The sequence below is a fragment of the Cajanus cajan genome, chromosome 5, assembly GCF_000230855.2.
Source record: "Cajanus cajan strain Asha chromosome 5, NIPB_CcT2T_4, whole genome shotgun sequence".
NCBI lineage: Eukaryota > Viridiplantae > Streptophyta > Magnoliopsida > Fabales > Fabaceae > Cajanus > Cajanus cajan.
In genome coordinates this window covers 16,545,278-16,565,514 of record NC_138521.1, presented here as the reverse complement: position 1 = coordinate 16,565,514, position 20,237 = coordinate 16,545,278, and the positions used below count along the sequence as shown (strand labels likewise).

Here is a 20,237-nt window from a genome sequence, read left to right as displayed (position 1 = left end):
CTTCACCATACATCATATATCATACATACATGATCTAAAACATTAACTTTAAACATGCATAAGCATCAATTTAAATCATTTATTTATAAATATATTCACGCACAGCGCAGTCAGCTCGCGCCTGGCCTAACACCAACCTAAGAGCTCTAAGCTCTTCCACGCCTGACGCGCTCAACCCGTGCCCAGCCTAAATCCTAGTCAGAAAGTTCAAAACTCTCATCCAAACTAATAAACTCAGCCACGTGCAAACACAAAACACAATGCATAGGCTCCATACGACTCAAAATAAACTTAAATCTCATATGCATCCAACCTATGCATCAAAATCATCAAAATCCTGCTTTTTCTCAAAACCCCAAAAAAAATGAGATTTTCTTCAATCCTTCCATGGATTCTCAACATTCATGCACCTATTGAGTTTCTAAACTCACATGCAACCTAAACAACAAACATTCTAGCTTCCCTCACTTGAAAATTGGCTCAAAATAGCCAACAACTAAGACGAAATAGAATTCCCTTCCAAAGTTCAACCCGGAACTTCAATCCTCCCAAAGCAAGCTTTCTAATCTGAATTTCATGAAAAGACATAAGGCATTAGTGATCTAGAGGAGAAAAGGAATCATACAGAGAAATTTAGGAGAGAAAGGAGCTCACAGACCTAGAGACCTTCTCTCTAAAACTTCTCTCTAAAAACTCACATTCTCCTTAAGGCCCACAACCCCTATTTATAGACATTTCGGAGTGGCCAGAACGGCCTGTACCGAATCCAGAATAACCCGTTCTGTATCCCTTCGTCATGTGCAAAAACCACATGCAGAACGGCCGGTTCTAAAATCAGAACGGCCCATTCTGGAACTCATCTAGAACGGCCCGTTCTCCATCCAGAACGGCCCGTTCTCCCTCCAGAACGGCCCGTTCTCAACTACGATTTACAGGTCAATTTAATAGCTTGGAACGGCCCGTTCCAGATTGGGAATGGCCCGTTCTGGGCTACTAAATCACCTATATTGGGCTTTCTAAAACAACTTGCTACGTTACAATAGACACCGTGAGATCGAAGACTACCCCTAAAGTAGTTGTTGTGACACCTCTCAAATTTGACATTACGCAACTTTTCCTTAGTTAGAATCTTTCACCAATTTAAACCTCTCATGAGTAACCCTTTTTGAGATGCCCAACTATTTTTAGGATCAACGACTGTTCCCACAAATCAATACAAGACTTTTCAGCATATTTTGTCATCACTTGCATATTTTCTAGGAAACTTCTTAGAATGTCACTCATCTTGATAGTGTTTGCTCAGTCATTATAAAAAAAAATAACTAGGTTCCACATAGATTTGAAATATAAGGGATAACCTAGCTCATTCTTCTCAAAGAAACAAATAAATTGAATTAGAAATTATCATCCAATGCTTTAGTAGTTTTTTTGGGATCTTTCTTTAATAATATGTGACATTGGAGTTAGAGGACTTTTGTATTTTATTTAGTTATGGTTTGAGTTTAAAAAAGGTCTTAATACATTATTTCATGCTAGAGGTTTTGTATAAGGTCAGTTTGTGTCTTCGTTTATAAACTCTTGTTTTATTTATTTCACTAAATTGTTTGAAGAGTTTTTAACATGCAAACTCTTTTACGAAATGAATTTAAGTTACTCTTTTTATAATAAAATTTTAATTAAATATATTTTCTTAATAAAAGTTTTATAATAGTACTTTTAGAGTAGGAGGGTGTCACACTTTTGAGAGTTTCTCTTATGGAAATAAAAAGTATTTTTAATAAAGAAATTTTCAAAAATATTTCTAAACTTGTATCCAAAAGAACTCGAAGTTATATTTTTTCTTTCAAAACAAATTAAATAATTATTTTATTTAAAATTTATTATTAAATTGAATTGTGAGTTGGGTCAGATATTACTAAGTCAAAATGAATTGTAACTAACTTAGTATAACTTGACTTATTTCTGACCTTATTATAAGGTAATATATGTAGGATTGTGATTGTAAATAATGCTATGTGAAATAATGTTTGGTTGAATATTTGGTGTATGTTAAGCCACATGGTCTTCATTGGCAAGCAATATGTGATAGGAGATTTTATTTTTTTTAAATTTTAAGTTGAGAATATTAATTTTTATAATACCTCCATTTCTATATATAAGACTCAATTACTTAATTTATCATGATTGAAAAAAATAATTAATTTAGTTGATAATAATATTTTTTTCTATATATATATATAACTATTCTTATACAACTTCTTTTAATTAATCCTTGTATATCTTTTATCCAATTATAGTGCACTATTTCTCTCTTCTAATTAATAATTTCTTTTCTTTTAACCAATTAAAATACATACTTTTCAAAAAGTATATAATTAATGCATTTTATCAAATTAAGATACAACACTTTAATTATAGATATTTTTAGTTAAAAAATAATTAATATATAAAATAATATGAATCTAATCTTATATAAATTAGTAATTAATTGTTCTAAGTTGAATCTTAGAAATAACTACATAGATAGTATTTAATACATTTTTATAAAGTATTTTGAAAAATTCATATTTTAAGAAAATTTTTAAAATATATTTCTAATAAAACATTCTTGTAGAAGGGCGTCAGAATTTTAAGTTACAATAAAAGTGAGAAAATTTGAACCATATTATAATAATGTTTACATTTATTTAAAAATATATTAATAACATTCTTAAAATTATCACTTTACAAAAATACGTTTTCCCAAAAGTATAACCCTCAGAAATTTAAAAATATTCTACTTGCCAAACAGAACGAAATATCTTAAGAAAATCGTGGCTGGCTTCGTTGTTTAAAGTACTAAAGAGTAAAGAGCACCATCCTCTTTGAATTAAAAACAAAATGAACACCAACCGGGAGTTACATAATAACAAAAAAATAAAAGCAAGATTAAATGATGAATGTAGTGAGCTTCATGAATGCACTTATTTTCCCATGGCAGTGAAGACAGTTTATGCTGCACCCAATGAACGACTGCCACTGCCACGTGTCCACACGTGCCACCTATTTCCTGTCTCCTTTGCTCCGATGGAGTTAGGTTAGAAGCCGTCTTTTCACAGCCTCTCCGATTTAATCGCGGTACCCTTTTTCCTCGAAACCTCGCACTTTTCACTCACATGCACTTTCTTCAGTTTTCACCTCCAAAACCTAAAATGAAACCCAAATGCACTCCACATAAATCCCAAACCCAAATCCACCCCACTCACTAACCTTATCTCTCTCTCTCTCTCTCTCTCTCTCTCTCTCTTTCTCTCCACCTAACCCATCACCCCACTCCGCTTCCCTCTTCAGCCGCCAAAACGCGACTAACGACTTCACTCTCAGCCAATTCCCCCAAACGGTGCATGGAATGACGGAGTACCGCTCCCCGCCGACCATGAATCTCTGGACCGACGACAACTCCTCCGTCATGGAGGCCTTCATGAGCTCCACCGACCTCTCCTCCCTGTGGCTGCCCCCGCCGCAATCCGCCGCCTCAACCACCACTCCGGGGCCCGACACCACCAGAGCCCCGCCGCCGCCTCCGCCGTCCCAATCCCAGTCCCTCCTCAACCAGGAGACCCTTCAACAGCGCTTGCAGACGTTAATAGAAGGCGCTAGAGAGAGCTGGACCTACGCAATTTTCTGGCAGTCTTCTTACGACTACTCCTCCGGCGCTTCCCTCCTCGGTTGGGGCGACGGTTACTACAAGGGCGAGGAGGACAAAGGAAAAGGCAAGGCCCCCAAAACGACGTCGCTCGCAGAGCAGGACCACCGCAAGAAAGTTCTCCGCGAGCTCAATTCATTAATTTCTGGTCCTTCTGCTTCGCCCGATGATCTCGACGAGGAGGTAACCGACACGGAGTGGTTCTTTCTCGTTTCCATGACTCAGTCGTTTGTCAACGGCACCGGCCTGCCGGGCCAGGCTTTCTTTAATTCCAGCCCCGTGTGGGTCGCCGGGGCCGACCGGTTATCCGAATCGGCCTGCGAACGGGCCCGGCAGGGGCAGGTGTTTGGGCTTCAGACGCTGGTTTGCATACCGTCCGCAAACGGCGTCGTTGAGCTGGCCTCCACGGAGGTTATTTTCCAGAACCCCGATCTGATGAACAAAGTGCGGGATTTGTTCAACTTCAGCAACCCCGACGCGGGGTCGTGGCCGTTGAACTGCGTTGCCACCGATCAGGGCGAGAACGACCCTTCCTCTCTCTGGCTCAACCCTTCTTCCTCTGTTGAAATCAGAGACTCCGCGGTGGCGCCCGCTTCAGCGAATGCAACAGTTAACAAGGCGTTGCAGTTCGAAACCCCGGGCTCCAGCACGCTAACCGAAGCCCCTAGTGTTGTTCACGTCCCCCACGGCAACGCTCAGCACCCGTCGCAGAACAACAAGGGTTTCTTCCCGAGGGAATTGAACTTTTCGAGTTCGTTAAAACCCGAATCCGGTGAAATTCTGAGCTTCGGGGAGAGCAAGAAGAGTTTGTTCCCCGCTGTTACCGTCGAGGAGAAGAACAAGAGGAGCTCAACCGTTTCCAGGAGCACCATTGACGATGGAATGCTCTCCTTCACTTCCGGCGTCATCCTGCCAGCTTCCAATATGAAGTCCGCCGCCACAGGCGGCGACTCCGATCATTCGGATCTGGAAGCTTCCGTGGTGAAAGAGCCAGACGGCGGCAGAGTGGTGGAGCCGGAGAAACGGCCTCGGAAGAGGGGGCGGAAGCCGGCGAACGGCAGAGAGGAGCCGCTGAATCACGTGGAAGCGGAGAGGCAGAGGAGAGAAAAGCTGAACCAAAGATTCTACGCGCTTCGGGCGGTGGTTCCCAACGTGTCGAAGATGGACAAGGCGTCGCTTTTGGGCGACGCCATATCCTACATAAACGAGCTCAAGTCCAAGCTCAATGGGCTGGAATCGGAGAAAGGGGATTTGGAGAAGCAATTGGATTCTGCAAAGAAGGAGCTCGAGCTCACAGTCACAACTAAAAACCCACCTCCTCCGCCTCCACCTGAGAACGAGGCCGATAAAACCACGGCCATGCTGGTTGATTTGGATATAGACGTGAAAATCATTGGTTGGGATGCCATGATTAGGATCCAATGCAGCAAGAAGAACCACCCGGCGGCGAGGTTGATGGCGGCGTTGAAGGAGCTGGACCTGGAAGTGCATCATGCCAGCGTGTCCGTGGTGAATGAATTGATGATTCAACAAGCCACGGTCAACATGGGAAACCGCTTCTACACGCAGGAGCAGCTCCTAGTGGCGCTGTCGTCCAAAGTTGGGGATGCTAGATAATTCTGCACCATTGCTAGCAGTAGCTGTAGTTGTCTATGTAAACTAGTGTTCTTTTCTTATTTTGGTTAGTCTTTTTTTTTCTTTTTTCGGTGTAGCTTAGTCTTAATTAAATTTTTGAGGTAATTTGATTTGGGAAGCTGAATGGGCTAGGGCTAGGGCTAGCGGACGGTTTTTCTTCAGGGAAGAAATGGGGTACTGTAGCAGCTCTCATGAAGTCGAAGTGGACTATTTTTGTGTTAATAGTATCTGTCTAGATTGTATATATGTTTATCCATTATCATAAATGTGATCTGAACTTGGTGAATTTTCGGCCTATTTGTTTAAGCTTAAGCTTATTATCCTTGATTTCTTGCCAGTTCTGTGTGATCATGTTAGTCGTTTGTGTTTTCAGCTGTTTTAGCACACTGCTTCTTGTGGTATATCTGCTACGGAATGAAGCATTTTTAGGTCTGAATCTCGTGATTGGGTTCTCAAAATGTGTGTTGGTTGTCTGATCTATCGCTGGAAGTGTTTGATTTTTGTGTGGTGAAATGGAACCCAAACAAAAGGACAAAGAAAACGTGCTGGGGAACAGTGGGGCATTTCATCTCTTGTCCTTTCTTAACCGGAATCGTGTACCTGGCCGAGTGGAGTGGGTGGACCCTTTTCAGCCATGTGATAAATGCATACCCTCACAAAGTTCTTGGTTTAACTCTCTTTTGTCGCGTAGAAGTTTTTAACTTCATTTTTTGGGTGAATATGTTTTTGACTTACTAGCACTATTAGATCTCTGGATTATTTTTCCCACCAGCTAAAGATAGTTTCCTGTTAAGGTATTCTGAGAAGTAATAAAGTTTTGACCCTACGTACTTTAACCCTGAAAATATCCTCCGACATGCGTGGTAGGATCAAGGTAAAAAAAAAAAGTATTCAATTCTCTTTTTGCCCCAAAGTGGGCTGTGTACTAGGCTCTTGGCATGTGGTTGTGGAATCGGAATCACCCTTAATGGACTAACATGACGGACTGTAATAAGCAGTTCACCATTAGAAAAGAACCCAAAAGTGAGGTGCTTTCTCTTTAAGCTATATTTGAAATAATAACGGAATGGAAGCTGGCTTTGAGATTTATTGCTAGCTCCTAAGAATATAGGAATAATATATCTCTTCTAAATATATCGAGAGCATTTGACTACTGTTGGTTGTTACTTTTCAGAAATTTAGTATTTTCTCCTTGTATTGTCCACCAGCCGATTGTTGTAACTAAGGAGCCGTCCAATTAATTAATTAAATAATAATAATTAGATCGTATTTGTTAGACGGAGAAAAAGTTAGATAACCCTGTCACAATTCATGGTTTTTGTTAGCGTTTTCCATGAGAATCATGCAAGTGACCTTAATAGTGTTCGCAATCAATAATACAGATTTGCAGTCATGACGGTGAGGGTTCAATCTCTTGGTCTTTGTTGCCGCTGAATAGTAGACGTTTCGTTTATTTTATGTCAAAATTTAGTTTCTCCAATGAGAAATGGAGTTTCACATTGATAATTTGCATAAATATATATTACCAAGGTCTATATAAAAATAAAATAAATTTTATTGAGTTCAAATTTTAATTTTTATTGAAACACCAACAATAGTTATAATATTATATATGTTTTGTCATTTATTTTAATAATTTAATTACTCATTTGATCTTTATAATGGTACAGATATTATTTGTAACAATCTGATAGGTCACTACATGAATATAATGTACATACATTACAATGTAAAACATAACATCATCTATCTTAGGAAACAACACATAGATACCACATTGATGAGTGTACCTTAATTGCAAAGGACATACTTTGTTCTTTTTTATCTTGTTCATCTTCTTAGATGTCCCTTCATAAGTGAATTCTAGGATATTCTATAACAACTTGTCAGGCCACTATACTTGGTATGACACAACAATTAAGCAATAGGAAACATAAACATCAACTTAGCCTAAGATTATTTTACAAGACGTACGTGAACATTCATGCAATACATATATGTACAGAATGCAAAAAAAATAAAATCGTCCTTGCTATTACCAATTGGAAAACGTAAAGCCCCCTTATGGGATTACAAAACCTATGTACTTTTATACATAACAACTAATAATATTTGTTCTAAAACATAAAATCCTCAGCACTGGTCAATCAACTCTAAGAGAAAAATGCACAACATAACTTGATAAGCCTTCTGTAAATGGCTAACCAACTCCATGTTCACTCTCCACCTAAACTTAACCTATTCTCATACCAAATATGATTATCATAGACCAACACATGAAAAAGTAAGGATAAGGAGGAAACCTTGACCACAAACCATGGTCGTGTAAAGTAAGGAACCATTGCTAACAAGAGTATGGTGAACCTTTCCATCGAAGTCTTAATCCATTCATAGCATGAATAGGAGGGTGTGATGCCATCTAGATTCCTTTCCATTGGGGTTGGTGGAAGGCTCTAGAATTGTGGTGTTGTCTAACACAAAAGAACATGGGGTTCTTTCAAAGGCCTTCAATTCCTTGTCTCACCTGTGCCCCTAAGAACTAAACCATTTACAACTAAAATTCCTTGCTTTCCATAAGGATGGAGTGATGTAGGATCAATACAACTAATAATATTCTTAAGAACAAAGTGTTGTCATGAAGAATGGAAGATTGGAAAAAGAGAATTGAACTCTTGGTTATAGGTGGGGTAGTTGAAAGTGGCTTCATAAGAAGTTATTTTCAAAGAAGTAATAGGATGTCCATATTTCAACAAAACAACTCCTACACCTGAAGTTAGATTCATGATATTCTAACTTAAAAGTTTTAAAATTATTTCAAAGAGCTAGAACATTTGCATGGAAAAGCTAACTCTATATATAAGGGTTGAAAAGCTCGCTTTAGCTTCTCTTCCCTAAAGGAAGGAACAATGTTCTTTACCAACTCATTGAGTGGTGGTTCAAAAGTTTGTTGAGATAGATATTCCTTTTGATTTTACTTTTTTAGAGAAAAATGAATTTTTCTTAACAACCTCTCAAGAAGAAACATCTTTCCCCTTTTCACCCTCATTCTCTAAGAGTTATTTTCGTTTCTATTTTATTTTCTCATTTTCTTTCATAAGTTTAATTTGTGTTTGATCCTCTGTCACTTTGGTAGGTGTAGGACGATGTAACACATATCTTTTTTTCTTAATGGGTGAAGGTTATCTCGTTAGTAAGGTCATTATCCATGGATTTCTTATCAAATTGTCATGGCCTTCCTTACAAGATATGACAAGCTTTTGTGGGAACTATATCATATAATACTTTATCCTTATAGTTTCCAATAGAAAGTTTGACCTTCACTTTTTGATTGACAACCATATCCTTTTTTTTTTCATTAAGCCATTAAAGCTAATAAGGTCTTGGTCAAAGAATGGTAGTAGGAGCTATTTTTTCAACAAATTTTGTGCTACAATAATTGCAACTTGATCCACTATCTACATTGAGAGAACAAACTTGTTTTAAAATTTTATATCTTGTATGGAAGATGTTATTTCTTTGTGACTTGTTCATTTCACAAGGTTGGCTTCCAAGAAGCCTTTTTATTAATAGGAGATCATGATCACAAGGATAAGCATTTTCTACCTTAGAATCTACCCCTTTTCTTCTTCACTTCCACTAAAGGTGGAAGAGCAATATGTAGTTTTCTCTTGACTACTAAAATGATCTAGGCCCCTTATGATCATGGTCTTTTTGGTGGGCATTGAGAGACAATGTGACCTCTCACTAGATACTTAAAACATTTTATACTAATAATAATAAGATGTTCAGAGGACAGGAAGATGAACTATGCAATATATATTCTAGTGGGGGAAGTTGAGTACTACTAAAGAGTCACATGATAGGTGATGGAGGCTAAAGGTACAATGGAGGATTGGGAAGGCTACAAGAGGATGTTTCTTAAGAAGTATTTTCCAAATAGTGCGAGGTATGCAAAAGAAGTTGATTTCTTAAGATTACATAAAGGGAACATAATGGTGTAGGACTATGTTTTGAAGTTAGAGAGCATTTGGCTTGCTTTTATTTCCAAGCTATCTATAAAGCTTCAAGGTGTAGAAAGTTTAGTGAGGGGTTGAGATATGAGTTAAAGAGGGTCGTGGTTCTTATGGCCATCACTGAGTTTCCTACATTGGTGGAGAAGGCAAAAGTACTAGAAAGATTATAGAGTGGTAATAAGGTGGTGAAGATGCATGAAAGGCCAACTAGGTCCAAAAAGAGTAGTCAATAGAGAAAACCTTGTGACAGACCTCCTTAGAAATAGGGGAATTTTGTTGTAAGGTGACCTCTTATAACACCTCATTGTTGAGTTCCTAATGTTAGATGTTTTAGATGTGGAGAAGCTCAATTTTTTTAAAGGTTTTTCTTTAAAAGAGACTAAGTGTTTTCAGTGTGGCAAGTTGGGCCACATAACAATAGATTGTACAGTGAAGGCTAGTCAACCTAAGGATGCACAAATGGTGGAAAGATCTACTACTATAGTTTAGGTGTTTTCTTTGATGGGAGCAAAGTGATAAAACTAGTGGAGGAGATGGTTAAGGTTTCTCTTCAACTAGCGGTAATGTGCTCCCAATCTTCTTCTATGAAACTCTAAAGCTAAAAGAAATTAAAAAATGATGGAGGAGAAGAGGTATGATGCATGCCACTTCAAGGAAGATAAGAAAGAATGGTGAAGAACTTGTAAAGAGGAGGAATTCCTTGATAAAAGTTGATAAGGAAAGGTTTTCTCCAAGAGAGAGAACTAATACTTCTGGAAGAGAAAAACTCAAAGTTTATTTCTCAAATGCTTCAAAAGTTGATGTCTAAGCTTAGGAAGGAATCATTTATAAAGTTTGGTAGCTTGTGGTGTAAGTTAAGCTAACCATGGTTACATGTAACCTAGGTTAGTTTAACTTGTAGTCAAGACTACTAACTCTAATTACAATTTTAAATTTGAATTTCCCTAAAATGTGACTATCCTAGATCTAGAAGAGTTAATAGAAGCTTGTCACATGGCAAGGCAAGGAAAGTGTGGCTCATGTTAACATCCTAGATCTAGAAGAGCCAATAAAGGCTTGTCACATGATAAGGTGTTAAAAATTGTGACTATGTGTGACTGATAGCGTTGTCGAGTTACTATCAAAAGGAAACTAGATTTCCCCTAAATATTTGCAATATAGTGTCCTTGGTCTCGTAGCTGCAGAGGCGTTGTCTTTATTTGAAAAAGTATTGTATTTTTTCTGACACACGCATGCTTTGACTTTTGGGCTTGCATTTCTTCTTCTTCTTCTTCTTCTTCTTCTTCTTCTTCTTCTTTTCCTTCCAACATGCGATCATATTGAGAGTTCTTTGCATGATTGTAGACGATGCCTGAATTGTCCCTTGAGACTTGATTCTTTAAATGCTTGCATGACAGTCTTCGTCTGCATCTAGTAGTCCATGTGCATCTCAAGACTTACTCTTCGTCTGAGCATTTGTCATCAATGCTTTGACTTCCTTTGGGTTGGTCAATATTGTTGATGGACAGACTTCATTTCTGTCTGGAATGCTTTTTAGTCAGTGTTGTCCTTCGTCTGATATGTAGTTAACTTTTGTGTGATTCTGGACCAGCCTTCATCCGAATCCTTATGATGCGCTTTATGTTGTGCTTGACACACATATGTTTGGTATTTGATCCAACATCGTCTGGTGCTCATGTCATATTTCATATTGCATTTGACTTTGCTTTGTCTGATCCTCGTGCTATTCTTTGCCTTGACTAATCTTCGTTTGGTACTTGAAGAAGTTTCATTTGTGGTCTGTATGGACTTCTTCTCGCTCTTGAATGTGTTTCGTCTAAAGCTTGATCATTTTCTTTCTTGTGCTAGACTTGGCTTCGTTCGACCTTTTCGTCTGATGCTTGAAGCTTTCCTTCCTTTATCTTAGTTCTAGTATAAGAAGTGGCACATGCTCTGTTCTTCAACTTGCCTGTACTTATATTTTTCTGAAACACTAACACACATGTTAGAAATAACAATATGTATTATATTTGTCTCATTCAAAACTTTGTTGGGAATTTCTTCGTCTAACTTAAGAAATTCAATCCAAAAATATTGGAATTTGTTTAGTTAGGTTCACCAAATGGTGCTAAGACCTAGCTAAATCAATTCCTTGGAAAAAAAAAGGGGAAAACAAGCCTAATATGTAAAATTTTGCCAAGACCCACCAAAGGACCAATTGCTAGCTTCACCTACATATTTTACTATTTTCCATGCCATTTTTACTACTAAAAATGAGAAAATCTATGACCCATAATACAAGGTCAAATGGAGCAAAAGTCTCCAAGTAACATATCCTAGAATCTTAAGGGTATAACCTATAAGAAAAGAAAAAGGTGCCTTACAAATACAAAGGCAAAATACACCTATACAAGTAGCTACTATGTACAAATACTACACAATGTATATACAATGGAAACTAAGAGACTAATAAGAAGAATCATACTCAATGCTCATGATGGGCATAGGTCTAAAAAGCACCTCCTTTGTAGAAGCCTCCTCTAGCCTCCTAACCATGGACCTAGTTAAAGGCCCAATGGTCTTCATGTGTGTACTCTCCTCGGATGGTACTCCATCATTTGTAGTTGCTCAACAACTAAAGAAATGTGGGGCCCCATCAGGTTAACTCATGAGGAGACTAAAGATGTTAGGCTCATATGAGTTGTCACACTTCAAAGGCATTATGAGTTGTTCTCCATGAAGGAGAGTGAAATCATTGATGAAATGTTTGAAAGATATCAAAAATTTCTAAATAGGGTAAAATCCTTGGGAATTGAGTTCTCAAAAGCTCATAACAACTTAAAGATATTGGATATTTTCCAAAGGCCTGGGAACCAAAGGCCACCACCATCACTGAAGCACAAGATCTTAAAGTTCTCACTCTTGATGAACTTCTTGGAACTTTTCAAGTGTATGAGATTCACTTGAATAATAGAGATCATCCTAAAGCAAATGACACCATTGCTTTAAAAAGTGGTGAATCCAACAAGAGGAGAGAAAAAGAAAAGGCTCTAAAAGCTGAGTCTAAGTCAAGCAACTTAAATGATAGTTTTGAAGACTTAATAGACGGTGAGATTTCACAAAAATCAAGATAAAGTTAGAAAGTCTAGCAAACTTGACAACAAGGAGGTTGTTACTATGAATGCGAGAAACTTGGACATTTGAAGGCTGACTATCCATCTGCCAAGAAAAGGTGGTCAAGCAAAAAAGAAGGCCAAAATAAGTCTAATGGCCACCTAGGAAGATCTTGACAGCAGTAGCAACTCAAATGAAGAAATGGCCAACATCACACAAATTCAAGATGAGTTTTATCTGTAACAGTAAGTGTTATAAGATTGTTATTGAATATATTTTAGTATATTATCACTCAAATATTTTTTAGTTGTAATTGATCATGTTCTATTAAAGAATAACATGAATGAGAATGGAAAAAAATGGTAAAAGGAACAAATTCATTGATATTGTTCTACAAGATTTATGGTGTGTTTGGATGAAAAATTTTACAAATTTAAGGAATTTTAAATTCTTGGTATTTGAATTACTTTGATTTCAATTTCTGTCATTCTTAAAATATTTTGTTTGAATAAGTCAATTCAAATTTATCAAATTTTAAATTATTAGGTTGGATATAATAATTTGATTCCACTATAGTAAAATTGATTTTAAAAATATATTTATATGTTGATAATTTTTAAATTAAATTTTATAAAAATAAATATTAGCAAAATTTTAAATATTTAATAATTTTAAAAAATTAATATTATATAATATTTAATAATCTTAAAAAATAATTTTGAATATTTAATAATTAAAACATGAAAAAATAAGAGATAAGATAAAATATGTAAGTGAAATAAGAAGAAAAAAATATGAGGAATTTCAAATTTTTACTTTTTTGGGAGAATTTGAAATTCTACTATTTCAAGGAATTTCACAAATGCTTGAATTTCAAATTCCTTATAAATTTTCCATCCAAACAAGGTATTTTACCTCAAAGAATTTGAAATTCTTTAAATAAATGAATTACTCCATTTAAATTCCCTATCCAAACACACTATTAGATTATTAATGTTTTTGTTAAATTATTAAAAAAATAAGTTTGCTAATTTTACATTTTGCTAATATTGTGAGACTTTTAATGATTTGTTATTATGCATAGGGAACTTATATTAATAAATGCAACAAGTACTTATTCATAAATACTTTTTATATAACTTTTAATATAGATATAAAAAATAGATAGTTAACAATGTATTTATTCATATATTATTTGATGACATCCAAATCTAGATTATCTAATATTTTTGTTCATAAAAAGCACTAGATATTTCCATCACAGCTAAAAAATTAGAACGTTACAATGGTTTTTTATAATCAAAATTAGTGATGATATTGTTATTAATTGAATTTAATTTATTTTTTGAAATAATTTATTTAATTAAATTAAATAACTTTTAAATAAACATATCATAATTGAAGGTTGAATTTATTAAATTATAATATAAAAATTAGGCATCACATGGGTAAATTATCTAGTTTAATTTAAACATGATACAAGATTCTCTTATAGATAGTTTTCATTCTCTCATTAAGTCATTAAAGAATAGTTTAATAATAAAAAACAAGAATGAAGAATCTCTTGTGTTAGATCGAAGGACACCAAGACAAAATAATGACTCCCTCTTAAGATGTAGAGGACAATAGAGTCAACGATTCATCGGTCAAGACTACAGGCAACCGTATAGAATCCAAATTAAGAATCAAAGGCAAAGCTAATTTTACGGGCCAGAAAGTCATGCTATAATATAACATGTTGTAGCAAACAATTGCCTTTCAACCCTCCCATCCTTTCCTAACCATTTTCCTCTCCAACTTCATCAACATCTTCATGTAATAATATACATGCCTAAATTCCTCACCCACCAACCTTCCCCAACGCAACTAAGCTACCCTTTAAGGGAATAGCTTGATTGGGTTGCTTGAGACTTGCGTCACACAATGAGTTTGAATTGCCTCACCTGTGGCCACATCTTTCAAAGGGTAGATTCTGAAAGGGAGTCTCTCCCAGAAATGAAGGCTAGTAGGAAAGTGTCCAAGCATGTTGATAGGAATTGGTCAGGAAATATAAACCCACCACAACATGGAGGTGGGGATGTGGCCAAGATTAAGGCAGAACATCATCGACGCGCCAATAGTGAAGGCGACCTGGGTCCAAGATTGGTAAGGAGTAGAGGAATGAGAAGGGATTGGACTTTTGAGGATTTGAAAACTTGAAAGGACAACAAGGCAAGGGGCTTACATGCTACTAATTAAAAGTGTGATCATTCATTATAATATATACACACAAACTTAATTGTGATTGTTAAATACATTGTGTATATTTATTAATTTGTTGGTGGATTCGTTGAGGAAGTGTGGGAGATGTATAGATGGGTATTATTCACCAATTCTAGCATGGTGTTCCAAGCGCTTCGCAAATGGAAAATTACGATGAAGGCGCTTTTTTTGCCCCATAGTAAATTAAATCCCTAATTTTTGTTTACTTGTTTCATTTATAATTCTTTTTAATTTGGTGTCGTTCATCATTCAATTTCTTGTAATTTAATTTAATCATCACTTTCGCTACCAGTTTATAGGTGATTGAACCAATATAAGGACCAAGTCATGTTAAGTTGGTTTAATTGAATTGAACAATGCTGAAATTAGTAATAATTAATTATAATCTAAACATTATATTAATCTTGGTGGCAAAAATTAGTTTTTGAAAATGAATCAAATTAAGATAATCTTTTAAATATAATTTGATCTACGAATTTAGTGAACAAATGTATTTTATCAATGGAACCTAAAACCTCACTCGATTATCAGTTCTTTTTTGTTGAACCAACAATTTCAAAGTTTCCAACTTAGGAAAATATATAATAATAATTTGATAGAGAAAAAAAATTGTCCAACAACAAAGATGCATTAATAGAGAAATATGCAACTAAAATAAATTTCTCTAATCTTGGAAGAATATTAAAGGAATGCCAAAATACACAAGAAGCTAATATTTTAATGCGAAAATCCCTCAACGCAAAGGTCAAAACCATAGGTTAGACCAAAGAAGGGACTCTACTATGACTAATAATAATATAAAAATGTCTCCAACAAGTGTAGAAACTGGTGCTTACAATCAACCGAACAAACAAAGTACCATCACTTACAAATAAGAAACATGATGAAGAAAAACTAAAAGATGGGGTTGCTATTGTAAGAAAGTTTTTCTCTCTAGCTCTTTCACTAATTTGACTATTAAAAACTAAGGATCAAGTCTGCTAAATCCGTTGTATGAAAATCTACCTAATCCAACAATGAATGAACATTTGGTCATGATTGGATGATGACATCCTAGTAGGATATTTGTGATGAGTTTTCCTCTACCATTTTGGAAAATGAATAGGCTTTCACATTTTGTAATGAGTCTTCCTAGTAGTAAATAGGCCTTCACATTTGGTCCTTTCTCCACATTGGAATGGAGTCAAAACATAATATATTCTCCCTCATAATTATGAGAAGATAACTACCAATTTGACGATCTCACAAACTTCAAAATTTTCTTTTGGTAATGTTTTAGTCACCATATCAACACCATTATCATCAATGTGAATTTTGGTCAACTTTAATAATTTAGCATCCAAGACATCGCATATCTAATGATACCTCATATCAATGTGTTTAAACTTTGAATGAGAAGTTTAATTCTTACTAAGATGAATAGCACTTTGGTTGTCTACAAAATAAATATTTTTCATGAAAAAAACTAAGCTCTTACAAGTATTTCTTCACTCATAACAATTCTTTGCATGCTTTAGTAATGACAATGATTCCATGCTTTGATAACAACAATGAATTTTATTTCTCTAGTAGACAAATTTATACACCTTTACAATCTATACAACTAAGTCATAGTTCCCCTAAAATATTTAATTATATAGTTATATGTGAATTTTTCAAAGTTAATGTCTCCATGCATATTTGAGCTTGAGTAGCCCACCAAAGTAGGCTATCACAACTAAAACAAATCCTTATACCAATGGTAATGAAAGATACCTCAACATTTATTTCATAACATTCTAATGCTCTCTACTTTGGTTAAATACAATTATATTGACTATATACTAAAAGCAAGTGTTATATTTGGTCTTATGCACTCCATTGCATACATTAAATTACTCACCTCAAATGCATATGGAACTCGTTCTATATCTACATTTGCTATTAATTGTGGGAATACATTTATTCACATATTGCAACATATTTTATGTATCACTATAGACTAAATCTAAGTTATGATACTAGTTTAATAAATTTAATATTATGTAAAAATTTAAAACAAGCATAAATAATTAAAGTAAATTAAATTTTTGTTAGTAATGTCATAATTTTTTGTTGTCATCCACTCATGAGAAATTTGAAAATCCATAAGGTTTTCTTTTAGGCATAAATGGGTTATCACGTAGGTGCAATTGGTTAAATCAACTTAAGATTTACTACCTTGATTAAAAAGTGACAAATGACAAGTGGTAAGTTGGTTTTCATAGTTAAAATGAACCAAGCATGAAGTGGTGGTGAAAAGAGGAAAATCTTAAACAAATGACATTGGTTTTGAAGCAGAGTAATTAATTATCAAGGTTTTTGTATTCGATTACATAGTACAAAATTGTTTTACAAGAAAAGTCATTCGTGTTGCTTTAATCGATTATAGAAAATTTGTAGTCAATTATGTGGTATTCTGCTTTCAAAAACAAGTTATTTCTATTTTAATAAATTACAATAGAATGATAATCAATTATAAATGTTCGCTAGTACACAAAGGGTCTTTTACGTCGGAAAAGGGTCTGACGTTAATACGGGAGTCGTAAATTTACGTCGCCTCTGAAAGACGACGTAAATTTACGTCGGGGATTTTTCCAAATCGACGTAAAAAGGGGCAAAATCATGCCACAATTTTACGTCGGACGTGGCCTTGTCCGACGTAAATTGTGGCAATTTTTTTTTTTAAAAAACGTTTGTAAATTGATATACCCAATGCCTGCATATAAATATAATCCAGAATACCAAATCTAAACCAGGCAGTCCAGAATAGAAATTCAAATTGTATTTCAAAATTGAATGACAAAAAGAAAATAATATATAAATCTTAAAAAACATAAATTATGACAATGTAAATCCTATTATCCTAAAAAAGCTATAAAACATGTTTGTCAATGCTATCTAACTAACTAAACTAACTAACTATCAAACTATTAACATAATATCTAACTAACTAAACTTAGAAAAAAAGTTGCCCATTGTTCTCTTATCTTGAGCATCTCATCTTCGGGCAATGGAGATGGATCTTGAAAGACCTGAAAGGGTAATTTAAGTGTCATTAATATGCAATGTTAATTATTCTAAAGGTAAATATAGTTAAATAAATTTTGATATGAATTACCTGCGCCCAAGAATCAATAATACCCGCAGAAACTATGGCTTTCATCCAATACATGATGTAATAGCCACATTCAAACGAGTCTTGTTGCTTATTACACTAAAATGAGAAACAAATAACTATTAATTCCAAAGTCAATAAATTTAAATATTATTGACTGTATGAGTTAATTTGCTAACCTTAGGGTATATGAAATGCAATGACTTTGATGATCTGGCTCTTCCACTTAATATATTAGCTCCAGACACGATTCTAATTAATTGAAATAAAAACAAATGTTAGCCAACATATATAATTACAGTTTTAAAACATAATGAAAAAATTTAGTTACCCATGTAATTGGCTTTTAATTTCGTGGCTTGGTTTTCGATGAAGTGAACAAAACCACACCACGGTATATTCCTTAGGAATGATTGCCATTAACTGCCAATGGGACCTACATTGTATGACAAACAAATCAGTTAAAAAATTACCATGATTAAAAAACCAATTAAAAAACTAACCCGTCAATGTATGGAGCCATGTATATATGTCTTCTTGAGTCACTCATCCATGTTTGCATATATTGTTGGATCTGGACCTGAGTGTTTCCTGATTTTTGGATGGATTGAGGCTCAATAAATCCATTTACTTCTGCTTGTGCTTGCTCCACACTCAATTTGTCCATGTACCTAACACAAATAATTATTATAAGTTAAATGTAATTATTGTAAATTTAGACTCATAAAAGAAAATATGACTTACATGGCCCACAACTGTATGACAGATATATTTAACATGCAGTTTCCCCCAACAATCTCTAATGCATCAGGCAGAGATATGTATAGTGGAACATCAGAGCTATCAACTCCAAAAACTCTAATGTCCCACTACAATTGAATTGGATGCTTCTTTATTCGTGGTAATTTGATTAGAAGCTTAGATATGGGATCATCCTCAGCTTCTGCGATATTGGCATCATGAACATGAGGTTCTCTCATGACCTCCTTACCACGATTGATAAAATCATAAAAAAATAATCAAAATTAGTTAAACAATAATAGAATTATAAGAATAGCAATAATATAATTACCTTTGCTCGTGCTGAAAGCGGCATGACCAAACATTTTGGCCAAGCTAAGAATGTGCCGGTTGCCTGCCCCACTAGTTGAACCTCTGTATTGGGCAAAGGCACTGGAGCAGCAACATCTTGAACTTGGTCAACCACAACCCGTGTCCAGTCTGGCTGTAGAGGGACACCATGGATGGTTGAGCCACCCTCAAATACTCGGCCAATAGCCACTAACCGTGGGGGTCATCCTCAACATATAACTCACACTGGTTTGGTACATCAGTGTGAGTCTGATCCGGTGAGGGATCTGGAGCAGCACAACTCCCTTTAGTGCTGACTCGAACACCATCATGAGCAACTGCAGTCTGTTGCTGAGAACGAGCCAAAAGTTCAAACTTCTGTTCAAACTGTTTTTCAATATTCTTCAGTTTCTCTTCAAACTGCATCTCCAATCTCTGCTCCAATTCCTGTATAACCTCTTGACTGCAAGAGTTAACAGTGCTCCTCGATGATCGGCCAACAAAGAAATCTCGGTGGCTCCAAGAACCACCAACACCACGCACACGACCTCCGTGCTCTGGCTTTCCTATGGCCGTTGTGAGGATATCATTCCGACCATCGGAAACAAATGAGCCCTGGGTGCTCTGCTCAACTAAACCCTCCTACAACAATAAGGAAGATTAAAAAATCTTATGAATTAAATGAGTTGAAATGAAGAGTCTTAGTTTGTATATTTTTACTTACTACTTTACTAGCAACGACTCTTGCAGACTCAGAAGTCATTTTCCCATCTGGTTTTGTCCGGGCTGCTATCCACATCTCATGGCGAGGAGGTGACTCCACACGGTCAGCATCCTCAACCCCTGCTGCCTGTGCCTTAGCCTTCTTCATTTGCTTTTTTTTCTTTCATATCCCCCTCTTGACAATAGATGGGGTGCATCATTCTTGGCCTGTCGTTCTTGGGCAGCTATTCTTTTAGCCTATAATAATACAAAAAAGAAAATGAGATAAATTAAAATATACCTTAAGTATTTGTGTCAATGTAAAAGTTATCAATAACTAACCTGCCACGAAGGGTCCAATCTAGTGGCACGAAATTGCATCCACTCCTCATCAGTGATCTGGTACTTTAGACAGGGAGTAACATTTTGGCGCTCTCCAAATACATACTCCCGTGTCAAGAAAGTCTTGAAGTCTCTCCACCTGGTGGCAAGGGTAGATAACATCTTCCTCCTCATGCCCTCAGTGTTGGGAATGTCAAAATTTTGTTATGAAAATAAAAACAAATAATAAATAATGTATTTAAGTTATATAATATTGAAAGGATGTGAAAGTATATACCTGAATATCCTGCCACATGAG

General features: G+C 35.5%; 2 protein-coding genes and 1 long non-coding RNA gene across 3 annotated transcripts; 2 read left to right on the top strand and 1 right to left on the bottom strand.

The window, feature by feature from the left end:
- Nucleotides 1-2,988: 2,988 nt before the first annotated feature.
- LOC109792008 (transcription factor MYC2) lies at nucleotides 2,989-5,606 on the top strand. Its single transcript, XM_020351385.3, has one exon. The coding sequence runs from the start codon at nucleotides 3,389-3,391 to the stop codon at nucleotides 5,300-5,302; it is 1,914 nt and encodes a 637-aa protein (XP_020206974.2). The 5' UTR covers nucleotides 2,989-3,388; the 3' UTR covers nucleotides 5,303-5,606.
- An 8,558-nt stretch (nucleotides 5,607-14,164) lies between these two features.
- Nucleotides 14,165-14,893, top strand: LOC109792007 (uncharacterized). Its single transcript, XM_020351384.3, has one exon. It carries the CDS (start codon nucleotides 14,350-14,352, stop codon nucleotides 14,623-14,625), a length of 276 nt encoding a protein of 91 aa, XP_020206973.1. The 5' UTR covers nucleotides 14,165-14,349; the 3' UTR covers nucleotides 14,626-14,893.
- A 2,334-nt stretch (nucleotides 14,894-17,227) lies between these two features.
- On the bottom strand, nucleotides 17,228-19,480 carry LOC145957731 (uncharacterized). The gene is made up of 3 exons (XR_014433734.1): nucleotides 18,569-19,480; nucleotides 18,004-18,495; nucleotides 17,228-17,923 (listed from the first exon to the last, which is right to left on the bottom strand). It is a non-coding gene; the product is annotated as an uncharacterized LOC145957731 (long non-coding RNA).
- Between the last annotated feature and the right edge of the window lie 757 nt (nucleotides 19,481-20,237).

Coding starts and splice junctions, on each gene's coding strand:
- LOC109792008 (XM_020351385.3), top strand. CDS start 3,389: ATGACGGAGTACCGCTCCCCGCCGACCATGAATCTCTGGACCGACGAC.
- LOC109792007 (XM_020351384.3), top strand. CDS start 14,350: ATGAGTTTGAATTGCCTCACCTGTGGCCACATCTTTCAAAGGGTAGAT.